At 41.6% G+C, this 27,225-nt stretch overlaps 1 protein-coding gene across 1 annotated transcript in view; it reads left to right on the top strand.

The window, feature by feature from the left end:
• The window catches only part of LOC131223362 (probable disease resistance protein At5g63020), a 37,499-nt gene extending 11,422 nt beyond the window's left edge, over positions 1-26,077 (top strand). Inside the window, exon 2 of the mRNA XM_058218757.1 lies at positions 23,167-26,077. Within this exon, the coding sequence (XP_058074740.1) occupies positions 23,169-25,895 (2,727 nt within the window). The 5' untranslated portion in view covers positions 23,167-23,168 and the 3' untranslated portion in view covers positions 25,896-26,077. The remainder of the gene's footprint in view (positions 1-23,166) is intronic.
• The last annotated feature ends 1,148 nt before the right edge of the window (positions 26,078-27,225 follow it).

The following is a 27,225-nucleotide window of genomic DNA, read 5'->3' as shown; positions in this document are numbered from 1 at the left end:
CGGTTAAGATATAATACATGCACTAAGGGGGCCCACCAAAATGGATGGATGACGTGGGTGGGTCCCATGGACCCCACCGTCAGGTCACACCCATGTCAGTACACACACACATGCTAGCCACCTCCCCACGTCAGCCCACACTTCACTGCTGGCCACACCTATTGCCAATACACACCTCATTGTCAGTTTACATTTCACCATTAGCCACCCCACTGTCAGATACGTCCAGCGTCTCTGGACGGACGGTGTGGATGTACACCTCATCAAGGTGGGTCCCACATGGCCCACCTACTTTGAATCAGCCTGATATTTGTGTTTGCTCATCATCCAGGCCCACTGGATGGCCTGGATAAAACAGATGGACGGCGTGGGCTAAAAGGGTAAGATCAAGGCGGGCCACACCATTTTGGATGGGCGGACCAGGTGGATGATATCATACATCAAGGTGGGCCAAAAGCCATCATACACAAGAGAGAGAGAGAGAGACATCAGTGAGGATGGAGGGGCCCCGCCACTATGGGCCCCTCTTTGATACAAAGGCTACATGAAGATGGGTCCCACATATGTGGACCATTAAATAAAAAAAGGATAAAAGACAAACATCCAAGATCACCCACCGGCTTCTTCTTGCACCTTAAGCCTCCTTTGCTCCTTAGCTTTGGTTCCAACGGAGGAGATGAGGTTTAGATGGTTGAGATGGGAGATGAAAGAGTAGAAAAGGTGGGCCACATTTGTTGCTTGGGAGAGCTTGGATAGGCTTGGACGTATGATGCTTGGTTGCTTGGAATGAGTTTGAAGAATAAAAAAAGGAGAGAGGGTTGTAAAGAGAGAGGGATGGGTGATGGATGTGGTGGTGATGGGTGTGTAAGAGCTTTTTGACTTTAGGGGTAAATGTTGTAAGAAAAGCATAGGTTTGTAAGAAACTTTTTGACTTTGAGGATTGCTTGGGGATGAGTGAGAGGTGATGTGTACTTGACATGTACTTGACATGATGGGATTGATTGATTGATTGATTGAAGTGACATCTCGTAGAGATTCTCTCGGAATTCGCATGCGCGGCGTTTTCCTTGCACCGAACGCTGGCCCACATCTCCTGGCCAGAGTATCGCCTCGGCGCGCCAGACGTGGCATCGGAATCGCGGCGATGGTGCAGTCGCTAGGGTACAAGTTCTGTTGGCGGTACAAATCAGATTTTATAAGTGTTTTAAGAAGATAAAATTATTAGCTTTATAAAGCCTTAACATAACTCAGAAAAATTGATTATGTAGAAGGAAGGAAGAGAGAAAAGAAACCAAAAAAATAAAACTTTCAAATTATTTTTTTTTTACTGCTGCTTCACTTCTTTCTTCAACTGGATACACAAGGTTCCTTTTTATAGGCTTTTGAATGAAAGGTGAAAAGACAACAATACCCCTACTAGGAGCTTCCAACATTAAATATTTTTAGAAACTATATACCCATTGCATCTTCCAAAACACCTCCATGGGAACTGCTGCTGAGCATTGGAAATTCAACAAACAGGAAGTTGCTGGAGATAGTTTTGGTTTGTAACTCCAATACTCCCCTTCAATCCAAAAGTGGTTTCATTTCGAGTTTCTCCCTTAGTCGTTAAAATGCTTCTGTTGACAATGCCTTCGTGAAAATATTTGCCACTTGTTCAATAGTATGACAATACTCTAGCTTTACTATTTTCTTCTTTACATGATCTCTTAGAAAATGATATCTGGTATCGATGTGTTTGCTCCTTCCTTGTTGCACTAGATTTGTAGCTAGCTTGATTGTAGACTTGTTATCCACGTATATGACTGTGGATTCTTCTTGAGGATTCTTTAGCTCTTTTAACAAGTTTTTCAACCAGATTACTTCGCAAACGGTGAATGATGCTGCCATGTATTCAGCTTCATATGTGGATAAAGCGACCACGCTTTGCTTTTTTGAATTCTATGTGAAAGCCGTCGACCCGAGATAAAATATATAGCCCGTGGTGCTTTTCCTTTCATCTTGTTCACCTCCCTAATCGCTGTCTGAGTATCCATACAATTTTGTTTCTTCATTATATGGATAGAATAGGCTGAATTCTATAGTTCCTTTCACGTACTTGAGGATTCTTTTAACAGCGAGCCAATGAGATTCTTTTGGTGCTTCTATGTACCTGCTTAGAAGCCCAACACTATATACAATATCTAGCCTTATGATTGTGAGGTACCTGAGGCTTCCAATTAGACTCTTGAACAGAGTCAAGTCAACATTTCTTCCTTCACCTTCTCTTACCAATTTCAAGCCCATTGCTACAGGTGTATTCACGACTGTTATATTTTTAACTTAGAAAATTTTCGCGTTGAGTTTTACCGACAAACTGAAACCGTCGGGAATAATGTTTTTACCGAGAAAAATAGTGGACAACATGGATTGAACATAGCCTCCTTGAATTCATGGAACATCTCCTGATCATTCCCTGTGAATAATAAATCATCAACATATAGGCAGGCTATGAGCATATTTTCATGAACATTCTTTTTGATATACACGGCATGCTCATACGGACATTTTTTAAAGCCTTTTTTTTGAAGATATCTGTCAATACGTGCATTACAAGCATGTGGGGCCTGCTTTAACCCATACAAGGCTTTCTTCAAATGATATACATTATGCTCCTCTCCTTTTACAAAGAAGCCATCAGGTTGGTCAACATAGACCTCTTCTTCAAGTATTTCATTCAGGAATGCAGACTTCACATCTAGTTGGTAAATTTTTCAACTGCGATGTGCAATAAGAGAGATTATTATTCTTATGGTGTCAAGTTGAGCAAGTAGGGCGAAAACTTCTTTATAGTCTACCCCATATTTTTATTTGTAGCCCTTTGTTACGAGCCTTGCCTTATATCGTTCGATCTTACCATCGTCATTCCGCTTGATTTTATACACCCATTTGAGACTAATGGTCCTCTGGCCTTTAGGGAGTGAGATTAGCCCCTATGTGTGATTCTTCTCGATAGCATGGATCTCTTCTTCCATAACCTTTCTCCAACATTCTTCATTCACGGCCTCCACGAATATGAGAGGCTCATGATCTGCATATAAGCAAAGCAAATTCACTTCCTTAGTTTTCGCTTAAATCTCGTTGAGGCTTCTCATTTTGATAGGAGCCAAGGGTGAAGGAGAATTGGAAGAAGATGTGCTTGCTGAATTCTAATTTGATGAAGTACTTTCAGGGGGGATGTAATATACTCCTGGACTGCTGCGATCTGAAGGAGGTGATGCGGTATCTATTCATTGTTTACATGCCTCTCTTCTTCATATTCTTCGACCTCGACCTGATTTTCTTTGGCTGAATCTTCCTAGTTCCACTTCCAGGCTTCTTCTTCGCAAAACACCACATCTCTACTTACCACCACCTTATTAGTTAGTGGGTTGTAGAGCTTGTACGCTTTTGACTTTTCGTTGTAGTCGATGAAGATATACTTCTCGCCATGATCATCAAGTTTTTCCTTCTTGCTTCTGGAACTTAAGCGTAGGAAACACACCCAAAGATTTTAATGTGCGCCACGCTCGGCTTGTATCCACTCCATGCTTCCTATAGTGTCTTGAACCTAATGCTCTTAGTGAGAAACCGATTGAGTAGATATGCAGTACATACAACTACCTCTCTCCAAAAACTCTTCGGTAAGCCCTTTTCCTTCAACGTGGTCCTCGTCATGTTGAGCATGGTGCGGTTCTTTCGTTCTGTAATTCCATTCAGTTGTGGCATGTAAGCTGCAGTGTGTTTTTACTTAATGCCTTGCTCCTTGCAATATTCTCAAAAAATATTTGAGGTCTACTCCCCACCTTTGTCAGATCTAAGGACCTTGGTTTTGTTGTAGACACTTTCATTTTCAACTCGGGCTTTGAAAATTTTAAAGACAAAAAAGGCTGCAAACTTTTCTTTAATATATAATAACCAAAGTTTTCTACTATAATCATCAATGAAGGTAATGAGATATATGTTACCTCTAAGAGATGGTGCCTCCATGGGTCCAAATATATTAGTGTGAACTAATTGCAATGGCTCCTTTGCTCTTTGGGATACTCCAATTGGGAAGGAGTTCCTTTGCTACTTGTCAAGTATGCATGCCTCACACACATGTTCTGAATCTTTAATAGTAGGTAAGCCATGCACCATGATGATGACAAGAGCTTAAGGCCATTGAAGTTCAAATGGCCAAAGCGAAGATGCAACTTCCATGATTCATTATTGTCATGTCCATAAAGACACTTTTCGATCCTTGTATTTATATGGAGTGGGAACATTCAATTTTTTTCCATTTGGACCTGTGCCACATGTATACCGCATGCATCTTTTAATGACATAACTGAGTTCTCCATGTGTATCACATATCCCTTTTCAAGTAGTTGGCCGATACCGAGGATGTTACTTTTCATGTTGGATACGTAATATACATTAAATATCAATTATGGCTCACCATTTTTCTGGTAAATTTTGATTTTACCTTTATCTTTCACCGTAGTTTTAGATGAGTCTTCGAACGTCACATCGTCATGAACTCCTTCTGTGAGTTCCATAAATAGCATTTTGTCGCTGCACATGTGATTGCTTGCACCCGTGTCAAGATACCACACATCCGACTAATCATGACCTTTCTCTTGTGCAAGGAATAGTGTGGTTTTTTCCTCTTCATGATTTAATGATTTGGCATAGTTGGATCGTTCATCTTAATTCACTGGCTTGCTGTAACAATCTAATGCATAATAGCTGAACTTGTTGCAATTTCGGCACTAAATATTTTTCATATTTCCACGACCTCGTGTGGATCAACCTCTTCCATTTCCTCTACTACGGAAATTCGTAAAATTTTGTTGATTTTGTGGATTGCTTGGGTTATATCCATACCCTCTTCCTCTTGCACGATCGTTATTGGTGTAGCCACCTCGAAAATGGGAGCTTCCATGACCATGACTGGTCTTTTATTCATTTAGAGTCAATCTTGATTCCAATGCTTGTTCTAGCATCATAGATTCGGCATTCTTTTGCATTCATTGCTCATAAACTTGCAACGATCCCATTAACTCTTCAATGAAAAGATTTTCCAAATCTTTTGATTCTTCAGTGGCCACAACCATATGTTCAAACTTGGTTGTGAGTGATCGAAGCACCTTTTCAACCACACGATGTCTTCGATATTTTCACAATTTCTTTTCAACTTATTAACAATAATGAGTAGTTGTGAAAAATAATCTAAGATACTCTCACCTTCCTTCATGTGATTTCTTTTTAAATTGTTAACAATAACAAGTAGACGTGAGAAGTAATCAGAGATACTCTCACCTTCCTTCATGTGCGCCGCCTTGAACTTGGCTCATAGTGTTTGAAGGTGAACCCGCTTCACTCAATCAACACCTTTGAAGATGGTGCTAAGGGTATCCCAAGCTTATTTGCTTAATTGATGTCGCTTTGTCAATCTTTTCAAAGGTTGATTCATCCAACCCTTGATAAAAGAGGAACAAAGACTTTTGGTTTATCTTCCTTCGATTTTTTAGGGCGAGCTTTTCCTCATTGGTGAAGGTGGCTTCCTCCTCCATAGTGGGTTCTACATACCCATCGGTGACGATCTCCCATAGATCTTACGACCCAAACATCGCCTTCATTTGGATGCACCAATTTTCATAGTTGTCATTTGACAACTTAGGAACCTGCGACTGGATTGTGTTGGTCATCTTTACACGAACAAGTTTTATGAGTTAGACGAATTGGCTTTACTAAGCCTCAAGACGACCTAGGCAATTTGATTTTTTTAAAGAAGGAATGGCTGATTTTTTTTGAGAAGGAATGGAGAGGGGGGATGGAATAGAAATCTGATTTTTAAACAGATTTTTCTGGAAAAAACTTTCTGTTCTTGGCTGAAAACTACTGTGACTTCAACCAAAAACCTGGCTTTGATACCAGTTTGTTGGCTGTACAAACCAGATTTTATAAGTGTTTAAAGAAGACAAAATTATTGGCTTTACAAAGCCTTAACAAAACTAAAAAAAAAATGATTATGTAGAAGAAAGGAAGAAATAAAAGAAACCAAAAAAATAAAACTGTCTCACTGTTTTTACTGCTGCTTTACTTCTTGCTTCAGCCGAATACATAAGGTGCCTTTTTATAGGCTTTTAAATGAAAGGTGAAAAGACAATAATACCTTTAATAGGAGCTTCAAACATTAAATATTTCTAGAAACTACACAACCATTGAATCTTCCAAAACACCTCCATAAGAACTGCTTTTAAGCATTGGAAGTTCAACAAACAAGCAGTTGCTAGAGATGGTTTTGGTTTGCAACTCCAATAACTTCCACGCCTCTCTTAACAGAGAAGAAACCTAATGTAAAGCGGGTCACAAACACTTTCATGGTTAAGATGGACCAGAGAAGGCCTAATCTAATGTAGCTTCTCCTACCCCAAAATCATATATGAGACATCAAATAACTCATTCCAGTTTGCAAGATACACCTACTTTAGGCACTTTCGCCTCTCAACAAGTCTTCTCTAGTCTATCTTGGCCATGAAAGTGTCTGCAACCCGCTCTACATCATAATATCCTTGTCAATCCTACAATTAAGGTGCCTTACTTGTGCATATCTTTCTTGCCATTCATTTGCATGCCAACAATAGAAAAGTTAGATACTTGACTCACTGACGACACATTTGGCATCGTTGCATCCTAATGGGGCCATCAGATCAACGGTTTTGGTAAACCATGTACCCCACATATACAAACTTGGTGCACAGTAGGGAACTCGACCTATGCTATGTTGGGATTTGTGCCGCGGAATCACAAAGATCTAGATCTAGGATAACAATCCAATGGCACCAAGCAAACACAAGAGAACACAAAGATTTAACATGGAAAACCCTTACGGGAAAAAACCACGACACAAAGCGACAAAATTCCACTATGAAAGCATAAATTACAAAGAGAGAGGACTTACCTAATTTGAACAATCTCGAATCTCACCCTTGTTACACCTTTTAGAAGCCCAAAAACTCTTTTAGGAACCCTTGGGACCCCTTTAGAAAACCTTAGCATACTCTAGAATAGCCCTAGGGACTCATATTTATAGTTTAGGAAACTCTACTTACGCACTTCCTTTAAAATTTCAGAAACCGCCTCAAATTTACGCAGTCCTTACAGGATCTGCGTAACCCTCGACTAGTCGAGCCAGGGCCTCGACTAGTCAGAGGGCACCCTCGACCGGTCGAGCTTGAACCTTGACACTGGTCGAGCGTCCCGGCCACTCATAATACATGCTCGCTGGACTTCGAGTCGAGCGAGCCTCGATTGGTAGAGCAGCTCCCTTGACTGGTCGAGCAAACCCCTCAACCGGTTGAGCAGTGCAGTGAATACAAGATTTAAGACATTTTTTTACAATAATCTCCACCATGTCTTCAATCTTCAACTGTTTAGCTCTTTGACCTCTTCTCTTATCTCTGCATCTCATCATAGCTTCTTATGCACACTTCATCTTTCTTTTCCACCATTGCCAAGCCAAAAGAAGTTGCCCAGAACTTAAACTTCTCTACAGGAATGACCTTGGTGAGCATGTCTGTCGGATCTAAATCCACATGCCTAACCACCTTTACTCAAGTCTTCCTAAAAGTAAAGACATAGTCTTCTTACCATCTCATCACTATCCAATATTGCTTACTGGGGTATTTTCTCACAACACTGATAGCCTGTGAAATAACCAGTATAATCCATACCATGGTATGTACTACCAACCGCATTCGAATAAGGCTCATGAGATATCCTGCTTCTCCTCATCTGTTTTGGGACATGTCCTTAGGAAAACTTGAGGAGAGACGTGTAGGGAACGCTCTCCGGCTTTGACTACTTCATCACATCCTTGATCAATACCTACACAAGGTATTCTATCTGTGATTACCAAAACCTGCTCCTCTTCCAGTCTCTATGAATATCACCGCCGATAACCTTCTTTACAGGTCCCCGATCCTTCATCCTGAATGTCTCACTTAACCGAGTCTTTAGTACATTGATTTCAAACAAGACATGATTGGTGATTTACATGTCATCAATATACAATTCCTGACTCACCATGAAGGAATCAAATTTTATACCACCGCCTAGGCGACAGGTCGTGCAACGACCTCCTGCAAACTTTTTAATCAACCCCTTTAAACTTCGAAGCCCTCTGGTTGCTTCATGTAGATCTGCTCTTCTAATTTTCCTTGCAGAAGTTCAGACTCCACATCCATCCTTTCCAGCTCAAGATTGCCTTGGCAACCGATGCCAATACGAATCTAATAGACACCTGCTATATCGTCAATGTGAATATCTCTGAGAAGCTGATCCCTTTTCTCTGATCATGATCATTCGCTACCAACCTCGATATGTATCTCTGTTGTATCCCCTTGAAGATCCACCTGCATCTAACTACTTTCCGGCTCACTGGAAGCTCCATCAGCTCCCATGTATCAGTCTGGTGCAACGAGTCTATCACATCATCCATAGGCACCTACTACTTCTCAACACTGGGTTCACCTAGAGCCATCTGAGTAATAGACGAATCCCCCTCGCCTGTAACCAAAGCATATGCGATATTGGAGTCGTCTATATACCTCGTCGATCGCCTGCGATTATGCGGTGTGATTCTTCTCACAGGTGGCTGCTCCATCTGCTTTGTATCTCTGTCCGCACGTCTCAACCTTCCCGCCCTGCCCACTCCTGTGACCATGCCTAACATGCCACACACGTGCAGAGGTGGAATCTGGTACAACCATTATAGTTCCAGCTTTTGAAGTGCTCTCGATCAACCTGTACATGTTACCGAGTAGTTACGCTTTCATGATTACCCGTGCCCCCTTAGATACCTTAAGGACACCATCAATACCCATGAACCTGCACTTTATAGCTTATAGTGCACCAAGAAAAATTGAGCTCTTCTTCATGTTAGGAACGTGCCTCACCCCAGTCAGGGTACGCTTTGTCCCATTAAACATCTTGATACGCACCGTACTAACAGCCACAACATTATATACACTGTCATTGCCCATAAATACCTATCCACCATCGCGCTCTCTGTAACTGGTTAACCAACTCCGATGAGGAGTCATGTGAAAAGATGCCCCTGTATTTAGAATTCACTCGTCCTTGCGATCATCGTAAAAGTGTCTGATTGTAGACACGGACAAAACATCACCATCACATCCACTCGATCCATCCGACGTAGCAGCGTTGACATCCCTATATGTAACCTCAAAGTCATCTCTCTTAGATTTAGGGTTTGTATAATCATTCTTCACATGTCCTCCCATCCCACAATTACAGTACTTTAACTTACCTTTGCCTTTGCCTATGGACCTAGATCATAACCTTAAAGATCCTGTACCTTGCTCAGAATTTTCATCTCTCGTAATCAGTGCATCGGAAGATGTCACCATATCGCTATGACGCTTTCTCATAGCCTTCCCTTGAAGGGCTGAGATAATAGTGTCAACACTCAAGGTTTTATTCGTAGTGCACATTATGTCCTTAAATGACTCATATGATGTCAGAAGAGAATTCAGCAACATACATGCTTGTTCTTCATCTTTCATCACTTCCTCCATATCCAATAATTTACAAACCAATTTATTAAAGTTACTGATGTGAGCATCCAGATCTCCACGATCTGTCATCTTAAAGTTATATCACTGCCGCTTCAAGTGTAGGCGATTTTCAGAGAATTTTTTTGCATAGACATCCTCTAACTTTGCCCATAAATTATCCGCAGTTTTCTCCCTCATGACATTATAAAGAACCTCATCCATGAGACATAAACGGATTGATGATAAAGCCTTCTTATCAAGAGTATTTCAATCATCATCAGTCATATATAGGAGACTTTCGCTCCTCAAGAACACCATCTTTGCCTTGCTTGATTAAAAAATTGATCATCTTGATCTTCCATAACTCAAAATTATTTTTTCCTGAGTACTTCTCAACATCATACCTAGTGCTTCCCATTGATGCTAATCCCTCAGATTTAAATCTGTGCCCCAACGATTGCTTTGATACCACTTCTTGGGATTTGTGCTACGGAATCACACAAATCTAGATCTGGGATAGCAATCTAATGGCATCAAGCAAACACAAAAAGAACACAAAGATTTAATGTGAAAAATCCTTGAGAAAAAAAACTATGGCACAAAGCGACAGAATTCCACTATGAAAGTAGAAATTACAAAGAGAGAGGACTTACCCGATTCGAACAACCTCGAATCTCACCCTTGCTACACCCTTTAGAAACCCTAAAACCCTTTTAGGAACCCTTGGAACCCCTTTAGAAAACCTTAGCATACCCTATAATGATGTCTCAAATCTTTCAGCAAAAGGGTCTGTCAATGCCATCGATAGACCATTCGATTCCATCGACAACTATTCGATTCCATAGAGAAAATTCAAAAATCTCATGTTGGTTGATGGATACTTAGTGGTAGGGCGGTACATCGAGCCGAGTCGAGTTGAGGTGGGCCAAGCTCGGCTTGACTTGTCCATGCTATACTCAAGCTCGAGTTCGCCCTCGAGCTTAACATTGAAGCTTGGCTTGTTTGCCAAAACTTTCGAGTCGAGTTCGAGTCGAGCTAGTGGTTCGAGTTGAGTCGAGTTTACCTTGAGTCAAGTCGAGTTGAGTTTACCTCGGTAGGGTAAGGGAAAGAAAAAGAGAGAATGAGGACGGGTAGGGTTTTTTAGTAAAAACTTTTTAAGTTTTAACTTCTTCTTTTTTTAACTTAAATATATATTATATATATATTATATTTAATATTAATATAATATATATTATTAAAATATATTACTCGAGCCGAGCTCGAGCTCGAGCTTCGAGTCGAGTCGAGTTGAAATACACCATGGTCGAACTTGGCTTGAACTCAACTCGAGCTTTAGTAAACAAGCTTGCGCGCCTCGAGTTGGCCTTTCAAGCTGAGTCAATCCGAGTTGACTCGAGCCGAGTCGAGCGAGCTTTTCGAGCTAGCTTGACTCGTGTATGGTCGAAGGGCACCCTCGACCGGTCGAGAGTCCTGGACACCCAAAATACATGCTCGCTGGACTTCGAGTCGAGCGAGCCTCGACTGGTCGAGCAACCCCCTCGACCGGTCGAACAGCGCAGTGAATACAAGATTTAAAACATCTTTTTACAACATGCTATTTATTTAAAAAAAAAAATAAAACTCTAGCACCCTCACAACACTATAAGTTACATTGCTCTCATTTGTATTTGGATAACTTTGACAGTCCAATAAGCTACATCTAAACTGTTCATTAAGCCTAAAACATGTTTCAAGGACTACCATGCATAAGCAAGACTTCTTGGATGGTCAAATCCATCTTGATTGGGCCATCTTTTGTAGCCATCTCATGGATTGGATAAGATTGTTATGAATGTTTATTAGAAGTGATTCTTTGGAATCATAAGCAATCTACGATGGGAGTTATCAAATAGATGGATTGAATTTTTGGGTAGACCTATTTTTGCACAAATGATCATGACTGTCCATATTAGAGGTCATTGATCACATGGGTTATGATCGTTGTATTGTATTGGTGTGATATTTGCATGATAACTCATGAAATTTTTCTTGAACCTAATGGACATTCCATATCAATCAATTGGAGTGTTTAAGTATCCCAATGCAAATAGGAGAACTAAGCACTCGAGCGTCTCTCATGATAGGGGGCTGAGCCCTTTTGTTGTTGGCCCTGCCCGAACAGTTTTTTTGTACAGCCTTGTACTCTTCCCCAGATGAAATACATCGAGCATATCTCACAAGCCGGAATGAGTTATTAGTCGTAAAATATATGATTTTGAGGTAGAACAAGCTACTTTAGCCAGCCAACCTGGCTATGCCGGGTTGCGCAACCCGGATTTATGAAATACCCTTGGATCGATGGTTGTTTCCCTATTTTAATTTCGTTTTTACTATAAATAGTAAGTTTTAGTTTGATTATAACTCTTCATCCGTCGGGCTTTAGGAGTTGCGCCCAACGTGAAAAGAGCTTAGAATAATTAGGAGAACGGTTTGGTGAAGCCAAATAGGACACTTACTATTTTTGGCCGAAAACCTTGCGCACTAGTAGACATCACGACCGTCTATAAATAGTAAGTTTACTATTTATAGTAAGTCGCGGATTCTAGGAGTTTGAGTTGTAGTTTGATTATGATTTCTTTCCCATTGCTTGATACCCTTATTTAAAGGGTTGTGAACTCGTTTTTAATTATTCATCAATCAATTTCGAATTTATTAGAATTTATTTCTATTTTCTGCTTTCTTTCCTCGTGGATTCGAGAAGTCTCTGTGAGGAGTCCAGAGAAGTTCCGTGGATTCGGAATAGTTATCCTCTTGAGGAAGACGGTGCTCGACCTCACGTCCTCCCCTGCGTCAGTTTGGTATCAAAGCGAGGTTTCTCCTTGGATTGATGGCTTCTAACGACGGGTCGGGCAACAATCCCATGGGCGGTGCTCCAGGGAATTTACCTTTAACGGCGGCAGCTTTCGAAGTAGCGCAACGAGAGAATCAGCAAGCCATGCAAGGGCTGCAGGCTTCCATCGACCGCATAGCGGATCTCTTGGCGGAAAACCTAAGGCAACTCCGTGTTCCTGGTGTCAATCCTCCACCCCCAATTAATCGCCCTGATCGCAGGATAGTACCGACAGTGCATCCAAGGGTCATTCCTGAGGAAGGGGGCTCCAGTGAGGAGGAAATCGACGATATACTCTTCCAACACCCCAGACATGGCGGCGATCGAGTAGATCGAACGGATCGAGAATTCAAGATGAGGGTTGATATTCCTAGCTTCAATGGCCAATTACACATTGAGGATTTTCTCGATTGGCTTTCTGAAGTAGCGATTTTTTGACTACATGGACATCCTGAAGTAAAGAAGGTCAAGCTTGTGGCTTAAAGTTGAAAGGAGGAGCTTCGGCTTGGTGGGAACAATTTCAACTCGCGCGAACCATGCAGACGAAAGCACCAATCCGCACTGGCAACGGATGAAGCAGCTACTACGTGCCCGATTCCTCCCTAGCGATTACGATCGTATTATTCCAACAATACCAAAATTGTCGGGTGGTAGTCGGTCGGTGAGAGAATACGCAGAAGAATTTTTCCCGGCGGCGCGTAACGATTTGGTCGAGATTGAATCGCAGCAAGTCGCCCGATTCAACGGTGGATTGCGTATGGCTATCCAGGATCGGGTCAAGATGCAAATCTGTCTGGACGATGAATGATGCGATCAAGTTGGCTACTCGTGCAGAAGTGCAACTTGAACGTCCTAACATACGGACCTATCCTACTGCAAGGATTCCTGTGGCAGGTCTGCCCCAGGGAACTGCACAGCCTAAGGGGAAGGAGCCCGTAGGAGCACGCACTCAACCTCCTACGTTTGAGAACCGAGATCAGTGAAGTGGGCAAGCTAGACCCCAAAGGAGCGTGTCGACTGCTGCTGGTTCAAGTAGAATCCCGAACCCCTTTGCTCGGCCAAGGCCCGATAACTACTATCGTTGTGGCCAACCGGGCCACCTATCAAATACTTGTCCCCAGCAAAAAGTGGCAAACCTCGCCATCAATAATGGTAGTGCTGATAACGCTTATGAATATCTGGATATTGAAGAACAGGAGCATACCACCGAGGACGAGGCAGATGATTCAGGTTGGATTCAACAAGATCACGGTGAGTCGCTTGTCATGAGGCGACTATTATATGCACAAAGAAAAGAAGTGCATCCACAGCATCATAACATCTTCCGCACTAGGTGTATGATGAATCGAAAGGTTGTGACGTGATCATTGACAGTGGAAGCAGCGAGAACATCATCTCGAAGGTCATGGTGGAAAAATTACAATTGAAAATAAAGCGTCATCCCTCCCCATATGCAATCAGTTAGATTAAGAAGGTTAGCGAAACAAAGGTAACTGAACGGTGCACTATAACCATATCAAATGGCAAACATTATAAGGATGACGTAGTATGTGATGTAGTTGACATGGAAGCATGTCACATACTACTCGGTCGACCCTGACAATTTGACTATGATGCTACTCAGAAAGGGCGAGATAACATATATATCTTCGTCAAGGATGGTCGAAAAACCGTATTGGCCCCTATGGATCCAGAGGAACCACCTAAAACTTCTAAAGTAGAGGGTCATTTTCTCTTAACCATATGAGACTTTATGGAAGAATCTAAAGAAACAAGACAGGCTTATGCATTAATTGTAAAATGGGAAAGAACTCGAGCCTACCAACATCCCTGAAATACTAAGGCCCCTGCTACATGAATTCAAAGAAATCTGGCCCGATGACCTTCCCGATGGGTTACCCCCCATGCGGGATATCCAACACCATATCGACTTTGTCCCTGGGTCCAGTTTACCGAATCGTCCCCATTATCGAATGAGTCCGAATGAGTGCGAGATTCTGCAGGGACAAGTAGAGGAGTTGATCCGTAAGGGTCTTATTCGGGAGAGCATGAGTCCATGTGCTGTACCAGCTCTATTAACTCCAAAGAAAGATGGGAGTTGGCGCATGTGTGTTGACAGCCGAGCCATCAACAAAATCACCATAAAATACAGGTTTCCTATACCACGGTTGGACGATATGCTGGACATGCTAGAGGGTGTAAAAATATTCTCTAAATTGGACCTAAGGAGCGGCTACAATCAGATTCGAATACGGTCGGGTGATGAGTGGAAAACAGCCTTTAAAACCAAGGAAAGACTATACGAATGGATGGTCATGCCCTTCGGGCTTTCGAATGCGCTTAGCACATTTATGAGATTGATGAACCAAGTTCTGAAACCTTTCATTGGGCAGTTCGTTGTGGTTTACTTCGATGATATTTTGATATACAGTCAAGATGAAACCACCCATATGGAACACCTCAAGAAGGTCCTTCAAGTGCTCACTAAAAATAAACTGTACCTCAATTTAAAAAAGTGTAGCTTCATGACTGATAGCCTATTGTTTCTGGGTTTTGTCGTCACATCCACGGGCATTCGGGTGGATGAGGAAAAGGTGAAGGCAATCAGAGAATGGCCGGTTCCTACAAATATTCACGAAGTGCGAAGTTTTCATGGACTGGCGACATTCTATCGTCGGTTCGTGAAAAATTTCAGTACTATTGTGTCACCAATCACAGATTGCATGAAGAAAGGGCAGTTTCAGTGGACTGACGAAGCCGACAGGAGCTTTGCCGAAATTAAGTGCAAGTTATCCACGACCCCAGTTCTTATACTTCCCAACTTTAAAAAACTATTTGAAGTCGAATGTGATGCCTCATATGTCGGAATTGGGGAGTTTTGTCTCAAGAAGGTAAGCCGATGCCTTCTACAACGAGAAACTTAGCGATGCACGTAAGAAGTGGTCTACATATGAGATCGAGTTATACGCGGTAGTCCAGGCACTGCGGCACTGGCGACATTATTTGATTCAAAGGGAATTCATACTTTACACGGACCATCAAGCTCTCAAATTCATTAATAGTCAAGCTAACATTAACCGTGTGCATGCTAGGTGGATCTCGTTTTTGCAAGAATTCACGTTCGTACTAAAACATAAGTCAGGGCAACAGAACAAGGTAGCTGATGCACTGAGTCGCCGCGCAACTTTGTTAGTCACCATGAGCAATGAGGTTGTCGGGTTCGAGCGCCTCAAAGACATATATGCCGATGACGACGACTTCAAGGACGCATGGGTTAGATGCCAAGAAGGTCACCCCGATGACTTACATATGCAAGACGGGTTCCTTTTCAAGGGAAATCGATTGTGCATCCCAAACAGTTCGCTAAGGGAACAGATAATCCAAGAGCTACATGGAGGTGGCCTCAGTGGACACCTTGGGCGAGACAAGACGCGAGCTCTTGTGGAAGAACGGTATTACTGGCCGCAATTGGTACGTGATGTGGGAAAGGCAATCCAACGTTATTATATTTGTCAGACCTCCAAGGGGCAATATCAGAATACGCGCCTCTACACCTCGTTACTCGTGCCTGACAGCCCTTGGGAGGATTTATCTATAGACTTCGTGCTTGGTCTCCTACGAACATAATGCGGCATGGATTCGATGTTCGTGGTAGTAGATCGTTTCTCTAAGACAACGTACTTTATTCCATGCAAGAAGACTCTCGATGCAACACACGTGGCGAATCTATTCTTCAGAGAAATTGTGCGGCTACATGGGGTTCCTAAGACTATTACTTCTGACCGTGACACGAAGTTCATAAGCCACTTTTGGCGGACTTTGTGGACTCGATTCGATACACGACTTCAGTTCAGCAGCGCCTACCACCCACAGACTGACGGTCAAACTGAGGTTGTGAATCGCACGTTGGGAAACCTCCTTCGATGTATTTCAGGAGAAAAACCGAAGCAGTGGGATTTGGCTTTGTCTCAAGCGGAGTTTGCATTCAACAACATGGTGAACCGCTCGACAGGAAAATCCCCGTTCCAAGTTATTTATGGACGAGTCCCTCGCCACACACTAGACTTGGTCCCTCTGCCCAAGCTCCCAGGCATGAGCATTGCAGCGGAACATATGGCTGACAAGATCATGGGCATTCATGCGGAAGTACAAACCAAGTTACATGCCTCGAACGAAAAATACAAGGAGCAAGCCGACAAGCATCGGCGACAAAAAGTGTTCGAGGTGGGTGACCAAGTAATGGTCCATCTGCGCAAAGAACGATTTCCGACCGGAACGTACAACAAGTTGAAGAATAAAAAGATTGGACCGGTACCAATCATCCGAAAGATCAATGACAACGCTTATGTTGTTGATCTTCCAGATGACATGGCGATCTCACGGACTTTTAACGTCGCGGACTTGTTCGAGTATCATGAACCAGCGCATGATGAGAACTCGAGGACGAGTTCTTTTGAAGTGGAGGGGACTGATGTAGAGCGGGTCGCGGACAGTTTCATGGCCAAGATGGATCAGAAAAGGCCCGGTCGACGACAGAAGTGATCCGGACCATCGGACCTTAGATCGGGCGTATCTCGCAATCCGGAAGGAGTTAGCTGACGTAAAATATATGATTTTGGGGTAGAACGAGCTACTTTAGCCAACCAACCCGGCTATGCCGGGTTGCGCCGCCCGGAATTGCGAAAAACCCCTTGATTGACGGTCGTTTCCCTGTTTTAATTTCGTTTTTACTATAAATAGTAAGTTTTAGTTTGATTATAACTCTTCATCCGTTGGGCTTTAGGAGTTGCGCCCAACGTGAAAAGAGCTTAGAATAATTAAGGGAACGGTTTGGTGAAGCCAAATAGGACACTTACTATTTTTGGCCGAAAACCTTGCGCACTAGTAGACATCACGACCGTCTATAAATAGTAAGTTTACTATTTATAGTAAGTCGCGGATTCTAGGAGTTTGAGTTGTAGTTTGATTATGATTTCTTTCCCATTGCTTGATACCCTTATTTAAAGGGTTGTGAACTCGATTTTAATTATTCATCAATCAATTTCGAATTTATTAGAATTTATTTCTATTTTCTGCTTTCTTTCCTCGTGGATTCGAGAAGTCTCTGTGAGGAGTCCAGAGAAGTTCCGTGGATTCGGAATAGTTATCCTCTTGAGGAAGACGGTGCTCGACCTCACGTCCTCCCTTGCGTCAGTTTGGTATCAAAGCGAGGGTTCTCCTCGAATTGATGGCTTCTAACGACGGGTTGGGTAACAATCCTTGTGCTCTTCCCAGATGAAATACAGTATTAAGGGTTTTTTTTTTCAAATGGTCAACTAAGATGGAATCATTCTGAGAGAAATATGAGACCATTAACATACCTGAGAAATACAGCTAATATAAGGGGTTCTTCCAAATGAAATATTGACATTGAACTCATTAATAACATTTATGAGGGCTCATTTCCACACCTTTTCTCTTCTCCCTCCACAGCCACAGATTTCATTAGCCCAGTCATCATCGTCATTGTTTCTCGCTTGTGGGGTCCCACCACTATACGCATACGACACATTGTAAACCTCTGTTTGTGCAAACTACTAGTGGAGGTTCTCATTCCCTGCATTACGTGAAGGAATTGGGTTGAATCCACAGCCATCTATTGTGCCGTAAAATCTCAACTATTTCCTGCCAACCATTTTATGATGAATTTATCCTTTCTTAAGGTATGTTGTGAAGCCTAATTGCAATGGCAAAAATATCCAAAGCTGCTGGCACCGTGTATTGTAGAAATAGAAATAAAAATCATTTAATTTTTTTAAAAAAAAATAAAAACACGAGCAGCTTATGTGCACTTTCTTTAACACCTACCCACTGGTTTCAACATATATACTGTATACATGTGCACATGTAAGTTAATCCAGTCTTTTGATTGAAACTGTCCTTCTCAGTGTGAATGAGCTGTCATTGATGGCCTAAACTTTAGGTAGCTTCTTCCTACTTGCATTCCATCCTTGCTTGTGGAATGGAATGTAGACCATAGCTTTGCTTGTGGCCACCATGTGGTGTATTTCTCATCAAACCCATCAATCAGGGGGGATGAATAGAAGATACAAATATCAGCCTGATAAAAAAAACTCAGGTGGGCCACACCTTGTGAACTTAGTGGCTTTGGGAGAAAATTATCATTATTCCAATTGATCTCGTTTATGTAACTTTTTATCAGGCTAATATTTGTATTTGCAATTTAAATAAGAATTCTCAACTGAAGGACGGAATGGACTTTTACATGTGCAACATGGTGGACCTTACATACTATCAGTACTCGTGCCGGCTCCCCACATTAAGGGAAGGGTAATCTAAGCCGTCCATTTTGTAGAAAATTCTCAACCATTCCTTACCAACCATCTACAAATTTATAACAAATTTTCCTTCTCTTGATGAATTTTGTGAAGCCTAATGGCACAGGCAAAAATATTCAAAGCTGCCATCATCCAAGATGATAGCGATTGTCTCACATACGAATACAATAATCATTTTAGAGAACGAAGAGCTGATGCGGATTGAGTATTCCCCTGTGACCACCGACATTCCTGGTGGCCTGATGTAAGAACTATTTGATCGAGCCTCCTTATGCGAGGTTGCCCAGTCGAATCCCATGACATAAAGTCACCGGAATGTCGGCATTAACAGGGGCAGTACTAATCCATTCTTGCGGCAGACTTGGATTGCAGTAGTTTAGCAAACAATACCACCTTGGCACTGTCTGCTACTGGAAGAGCTATGTGGCCCCACCATGATGTATGCATTTTATAGTCTCTATCCATCCATTTTTTCGGCCCATCCGAGGGCATGCATGAGCCAAAAAATGAGGCAAATCAAAATCTCAGGTGGACCACGTCATAAAAAAAAATAGTGGTGATTGAACGCACACCATGAAAAACTTCCTTAGGGCCTGTAATGTTTATATGCCATCCAACCTATTAATTAGGTCACACAGACCTAGATGAAGATAAAATATACATCAGCTTCATCCAAAACTTTCATAGCGCCTCAAGTAAATTTTTAATGGTGAGGGTTCAATCACCGCTGGGGTGTGGTCCACTGAGATTTGGATCTCTTTTTTGGGAAACAGCTTTGGTGAACCCCTGTCTGTGGGGCCACTATGATGTAAGTGCCTTACATCTACACTGTCCATCCATTTTGATAGTTCATTTTAGTGTATGATCCCAAAAATATGAAGCACATTCAAATCTTGGGTGGGCCATACCACAGGAAACAACAGTGATCGACTACCCACCATTGAAAACTTCTTGGGGCCACCATAGCTACCATAATACTTATTTCCCAGTCATCCAACCTATTGATAAGGTCACAGACTTGGATGAAGGGACCATAGAAATATCAGCTTGATCCAAAACTTTTGCGGCCCACAAAAAGTTTTTAATGGTCAATCAGGACTGTGTCCTGTTGTGTGGTCCACCTGATCTGTCAAAACAGATGGATAGTGTGGATTTAAGGTACATACATCATCGTAGGCCACCACAAGGCTCCACCGACCATAGTGCATCTCAGGTCTCACCGAAGCTGCACCCGTTTTTTGGCTTATGTCTAAAATGATCTGAAAAATGAATGGACAGTGTGAATAAAACACATTTAAGTCTATAACACTTTTCAAGGGCTACCATGTATTATAAGTGAGGCTGCTTGATTGATCATATCCATCTTAATCGAGCCATTTTTTATAGCCATTCGGACTCATGAATAGTATTGTTATGATTGTCTAACACAAGTGATTCTTTAGAATCAAAAGCAATCTATGATGGGAGCAATCTAATAGATAGATGACATTGTTGGTTAAGACTTATTTTTGTCTGATATTTCCATGCTAGTCCATGAATTTTTTGTTGAACTTGATGGACAGTCAAGATCAATGGAATAAATTGTTTAAGTTTCCCAAGCAACTAGGAGAACTAACCTTACAATTGTGTGAGAGATCCATAGCTCAAGTGGTAGACTGAGTGAAAGATACATCGTTTCAACACTGAGGTCTTCCCTTAGTGGGGGTGGCTAACAGTGAAGTGAGATCTGACAGTGGGTGTACTAACAAGCTAACAAAAAAAAAAAAAAAAAAACCTTAAAATTGTGTGAGAGATCTTACCCTTGAGCATCTCTCTTCGAGTGCGGGTTGTCCATTCGTTGAAGGCATAAGAAATTCCAGTCTCGTGGCTTCTCATTAGTTCCACCATAATTTTTACGTTAGATCTACACCTTCCATAAAAAATTTCAGATAATTTTAGAGCACGACCCTCAAAATGAGGTACATCCAAAGCTCCATAGGATCACACCACAAAAAATAATGGGGATTGAACAAACTAGCGTTGAACCTTCCGAGGGTAAACTGTGAGGCTCATTTTCCATATGACTTGTTCATGGGATTATACCTAACTGGATGAAGTCAAAATACAAATATCAGCTTGATCAAAGCCCTCTATGACCCAAAAAATTTTCAACGGTAGCATCAATGCCTACCATCTTTGGTGTGGTTCACTTTAGCTTTGGATTTGCATTGCTTTTTCTTTTTTGTTTATCTTAAAATGATCGAAAAAAATGGATAGACCATAATCTAATAAATACATTATCTTGGGCCCATGTAAATTTCACACTGTTGCTTGCTGTGTGGTGTCGGGGAGTGGATTAGATAAGACCCAGCCTCACCCAAGAGGGTGCAGCCCTTACCGTGGAGCCCACCCTGATTTGTCTATTCTTTATCTATTATGTCATCGTTTTTACATATAATTTTAGAGCATTATACTATAAATTAAGAAGATTCAATTATCAAGTAGACCATATTGGTGGGTTGGAATCAAAGCCCTCATGGCCAGCATGGAAGTCTCTATCTCCTACTCCCCTAGAGAGGCTAATGCGGTTGTAGATGGGCTGACTCGAAGGGGTAGTAGCTGTCAGACCCACACCGGAACTTCCCGCCCTCATCAAGGCCTTCTTTTCCTAGGGAAAGTAGGCCTATGCTATTTGGTAGAAGGCGTTGTTGCCTCATCCTGCTTTGTGAGCTTGCTTCTTCTTTTTTTCCAGCAGACCCAACCATAAAGTGTACAGCTCTTCTTTTCAATATATATGAAAAGATGGTTCTTACAAAAAAAAGAAAAGAAAAGTGGACCATACTCTAGGAAATAGTGGTGATTGAACACCCTATAACTAAAAACTTCCTAGGCTTCACTTTAATGTCTCTGCATGCAGTTTTTACTTTTGATCCAATCTGTTGATAAGTTACTTTTGATCCAATCTCTTGATAAGTTCAAATAAGCCTGGATTTAGAGACAAAACAAATATCAGTTTGTTCCAAAACTTTTGTGACCCATTAATGGTCAATCACCACTTTTCTTATGATATGGTCCATCTAATAATTGTAGCTCCTTCATTTTTTACATAATGCCCTGAAATAAGAAAAAAGGATGGATGGGATGGATACATAATATACATGTCAAGGTGGGTACCATGATAAGGGTGGCACCGTCTAGCCGTGCCCAGGTCTCACCAAATCGGCTCCGGTGGTGTAGCACATTCCATGGGGAGAGAAGAAAACCGGAAGTGTACTTGGCCCATCATGATGCATGTATTTAGATCCGCACGGTCCATTCATTTTTTTTCATATCATTTTATGAATTAGGAAAAAAATGAGGCAAAGCCAAGGCTCAAGGGGGCCAGGCCACACTACAAAAACACTAGGAACTTGACAAATACAATTGAAAATTTCTTGGGCGCACCTAAGGCTATGATCAAGATATCATTTGTGTTTTCGATTATACATCCGACAGATAAACCTCACAGCGGACTCTAAGAAGGTTTCAACTGTAGTAATTCAATCCCCGCTATTTTATGTGGTGAGGTCCACTTGAGATTTGGATGTACTTCATTTTTTGGCTTGTGCTCTTAGAAAGATCTGTAAAAATTAATGGACCTTGTGGATCTAAAACATTTTTTTCTTAAAATAAGCAATTCATTAATGTGGCACGTAATTTATTTGGGAGAGAGAAATCTGCCTATCTTGTTAGCTTGTAGTCATCCACGACCACGTGGACTAATGAGAACGGATGGTACTGAATTTTTTCAGTGCCTTCAACGTAGACTATCCGCATATGTGTTGAAGGCGAAGGGAATTCGAACTTCTGTGGCCCCACCATTGGTAATCACCGTCCATCCATTGCCAATCACACCATCTCACAGAACTTGTAGATTTTTCTCTCCCCCAATCGGTTGCATACTACACTACATAACTTTTAATCGTATGGAACTTATGTCGCCCTACCATCATTTATGTATTAGATCCACACTGTTCATCCATTTGTCCATATCATTTTAGAGCATGAGCCTAAAAACAAAACACATCCAAAGTTCAAATGGACTACACCACATAAACCAGTGGAGAGTAAACAAGCTACCGTTGAAACCTTCTTAGGAAGGTTTATTTGCCATCTAAACTGTTCATAATGTCCCGTAGATCTGGATGAAGGGACCACACAAATATCAGCTTGATGATATCCTTTTGTGGCCTCAAGAATTTTTCAGAAGTACGCTTCAATTCCTAAATTATTGTTGGTGTCAACCAATATTTGTGGAATATTGCAAGTATCACTTAAGTTCTTCCAAATGATTTGACATTGAGATCCTCAATTGCATTTTGAGAGCTCATTTCCACCCATTTTTTTCTTTCCACAGACATGGAGTGCATCTGCCAAATCATCAACATCATATCTACATGGTGGGATCCAATCGCTCGTCCCCTCATTGAGCTTGAAGACAACTTCAGCTCCCTTAAGGAAGCCATGGAAGAATTGAAATGCGTGAGGAATGACGTGAAGACAAGGGTGGATGTCGCTGAGCGGGAGCTTCTCAAATGCAAGGACGAGGTTCAATTTTGGCTGAAAAAGGTAGAAGAAGCGGAAGGAGAAGTGAATGCAATGGAAGAAACTTTCAAGCAAATGATGAGGTGTCTTTGGAATTTCCATCCAAATTGTTGGTCGGCCTACAAGCTTAGCAAGAGAGTGGCGAAGAAGCTGGAAGATGTATCTGAGTTGAAGAGCCAAGGTGAGTCCTTCAGTGAGGTGGCGGGCAAGCCGCTTCCCGATGCCATTGAAGAGATGCCTAGCACATCAGCTGTGGGCAGAGACTTGGTGTTGGAGAAGGTTCTAAACTGGATTGGCGAAGGGAAAGGGGGAATTATTGGAATATATGGAATGGGGGGAGTGGGGAAAACAACCCTCCTGAACGATATCAATAACCAATTCCTTAAAAGAAATGATGATTTCAATGTCGTGATTAGGGTTGTGGTGTCTAAAGAATTAAATGTGGGAAAGATTCAGATTGATATTGGCAAGCGATTGGGCTTGCCTTGGGCAGAGAAGGAAAGCTACAGCGAGACAAGGGCTCATGACGAGACACGGGCTCATGACATTCGCAAGGTCTTGAGCAGTAAGAAATTCATGCTGTTGTTGGATGATATTTGGGAACGGTTGGATTTAGAGATGGTCGGAATTCCTCATCCAAGCAGCCAAAACATGAGCAAGGTCGTTTTCACTACACGATTTGAGGACGTCTGTGGCCACATGACTGCCGACAAGAAGATCAAAGTAGAATGTCTCCCAGAGCAAGAAGCAATGGATCTATTTCTACGGAATGTTGGTGAAGAGGCCATGAAATACCATCCGGAGATACCGATCCTTGCCAAGAGCGTTGCTAAAGAGTGCAAGGGTCTGCCCCTTGCGCTCATCACCATTGGGCGGGCCATGGCATGTAAGAAGACACCACAGGAATGGAAGCATGCAATATCAGTTCTGAGCACAAGCAAGCCACCATCGGAGATATCAGGTATGAATGATGAAATGCTTTTGCGCTTGAAATTCAGTTATGATAATCTGGGTGGTGACACGATTAAATCGTGTTTCCTGTACTGCGCACTGTTTCCGGAGGACTACTGCATTCCCAAAGAAAAACTAATAGATTACTGGATAGGCGAAGGATTCTTAGATGGGTGGGATGATAATCTTGATGAAGCCCATAACAAGGGACATGATATCATTGGAAGATTAAAGACTGCATGCTTGTTGGAGAGTGGTTCTGATGAAAAAACAGAGGTAAAGTTGCATGACGTGATTCGTGATATGGCATTATGGATAGCTTCAGAGTGCGGGAAGAAGAAGAATAGGTTTTTGGTGAGAGCTGGCGTGGGACTGGCGCATGCACCAGAGGTTGAAAGGTGGAAGGAGGCCGAGAGGATATCTCTAATGAAAAATGATATAAATGAATTTACAGGGACACCTCAATGCCCCAACCTCTTAACCTTGCTGCTCCAAGGGAATAGGTCTTATTTTGAAAAGGTCCACACAGATTTTTTTCAGGTCATGCCTGGTCTTAGGGTCTTGGATCTGTCAGATAATTTATTTTTAGAGGAGCTTCCTGCAGCGATCGGTAACTTGGCAGAGCTACGGTATCTCAATCTATCTCACACGCTGATTACATCATTACCTGAAGAGATAGGAAATCTGGTGAAGCTGAAGCATTTGGACTTGTATAATACAATTTATTTGCACACAATTCCTCGAGGGGCAATCTCCAGGCTTTCTGAGTTAAGAGTTCTAAAACTATTTAAAAGTTATTCAAAGTGGGAAGAAGGGAGTGAGGGATTAAATATGAGTGAGTTGGAAGGCTTGGAACGTTTAATCCATCTTAGAATCACCGTATCAAATATGCATGCTCTTGAAAGGTTGCTCTGCTCTAGCAAGCTACGGAACGTGACTCGGTATCTATTTCTGAAGGATCTGACTATCTCCAACCAACTATCATCCCTTTTTACTGCAATGAAAAGTCTTCAATCGCTTAATTTTGAGAACTGCAATGGGTTGGTGGAGGTGACGATTGGTGCGGATGCGAAGAAGGATGATGATTATCCTGTTTTGAGCCTAGAATGGCTCATCCTTCATAAGCTCCCCGACTTAAATTGCATTCGGGTGGGCCGCGGATGCTTCAGAAACCTTCGCACCATAGAGATTTGTTGGTGTTACAAGTTGAAGAAAATTTATGGTTTACTACAACTTGAAAGTCTTGAAACAATTTATATATATGCTTGCTATCGGCTAGAAGAATTAATAGATACGGTCATTGCTGATGATGAAGTTGGAGATCTAGGGCTGATGCAACTCAAACGTATATCACTGGACAACCTTCTATCACTAACAAGCATCTGTAGCTATGCACTGCATTTTCCTTCCTTGGAGGAAATCGAGGTCGTTAATTGCCCAAAGTTGAAAAAGCTCCCTCTTTCTCTCCATAGCGCATACAATTCTTTAAGGAAGATACGTGGTGAGAAAGAATGGTGGGATAATTTAGAGTGGGAAGAAGATGGCATCAAGTCCAATTTTCTTCCTTTTTTTCATGAATCGAATTATTGAGAGTCATTGTCAAAGTAGAAATACTTTTTAATAGTTATTTCTTAGGATGTTAGAGTAATTTTAGAAAGGAGTCTGAATTTTTCTTAGATCAAGTGTGCTATGTATTATTATCAGTTTAATATGTAATATATGTGCCATTGTACCACATGATATTAGATTAATTTCTTATGGCGGCGATTCTACGCATGAGGTGTATTATAACTCTTGAGCATTGTTTACACCTCTGTACAAGTGAGCTAATTTACACGCCACCACATACCAGCACAAAGAACCCCTTTTTGTGTTGACCCACCGTAGTAAAGAACGAGTTACTGTGCATTTTATTCCAAGTATGCATTTACTTTGGGTCCCACTTGATGAGTGGATTGGCCTGATTCTTGTGTTAGGTATGGTGGGGCCAATTAGCTGGATAGGTAGGATGTCATACCCTCACAACACCAGGGCAACATGTAGGGCATTGGTGTCCAACTAGTTATGTTAGATCTACTTAATTAAAAATGCTTTATTTGCGAAATTGACGAAAAGAAAGATGTGATGAAGTTGATCACCATCTTTCTCAATTAACAAACACTTTGAATTCGCAAGGTACTCTTATATCCACAAGAGAATTTTCTGGAATTCATGAGAGAAACAATATATATATCAAAATTTTAATTAATATATTATTCCAAGATAAATAAATTTAGCATGATTAAATAACATAAACAAATCCTAAAACATAATTAAAAGAGTTCTAATTAAATAAGTAAACAAATTTTTAAAATCATAGAAATTTTTGTTGTTCGTCGATCTGTCATTGACTCAAAAGTTGATCGGTCGAACGGGCTAAAAAATATCTAGAGACTAAAACTAAAAATTCTATGAATTTCGAACTATTGAACTGATTGGTCATCCTGTTGAATAGGGCCTTTAACCTGTCAACGAGATTTGTTGACCTATCGAAACTAACAGAAATTGTCCAACAATCAATCTGGAGTTTCTGGCGGAATTTTGACATGTCAACCTGATTGGTCGATTGGTCGAATTACGCTGAATTTTGTCAATTTCTCTTTGGGCTTCTTCCGGTCCATGTGTGTTAGGAACGTGCTTAATCTCCACCTTACATAAACAATAAAATATGCTAAAAAAACAGTAGATTTATTTATTTATTTATTTTACACACGCACCCGCCACATGCGCACGCTGCCCATGGGTTTCGAATGCAGATTCATGCATATTGAGAAAGGAAGGATTAACAAGATGCAGCAAGAGGAGTCGTAGAGCAATTGTGCAAGTGGAGTTATTTGATGCTCTAGCAGAGTATTACCCTTGATATGCATGCATCTATAAC

Source organism: Magnolia sinica, chromosome 13 (assembly GCF_029962835.1).
Source record: "Magnolia sinica isolate HGM2019 chromosome 13, MsV1, whole genome shotgun sequence".
NCBI classification, from domain to species: domain Eukaryota; kingdom Viridiplantae; phylum Streptophyta; class Magnoliopsida; order Magnoliales; family Magnoliaceae; genus Magnolia; species Magnolia sinica.
The sequence above is the reverse complement of the archived record's forward strand: the minus strand, read 5'-3'. Positions and strand labels throughout refer to the sequence as shown.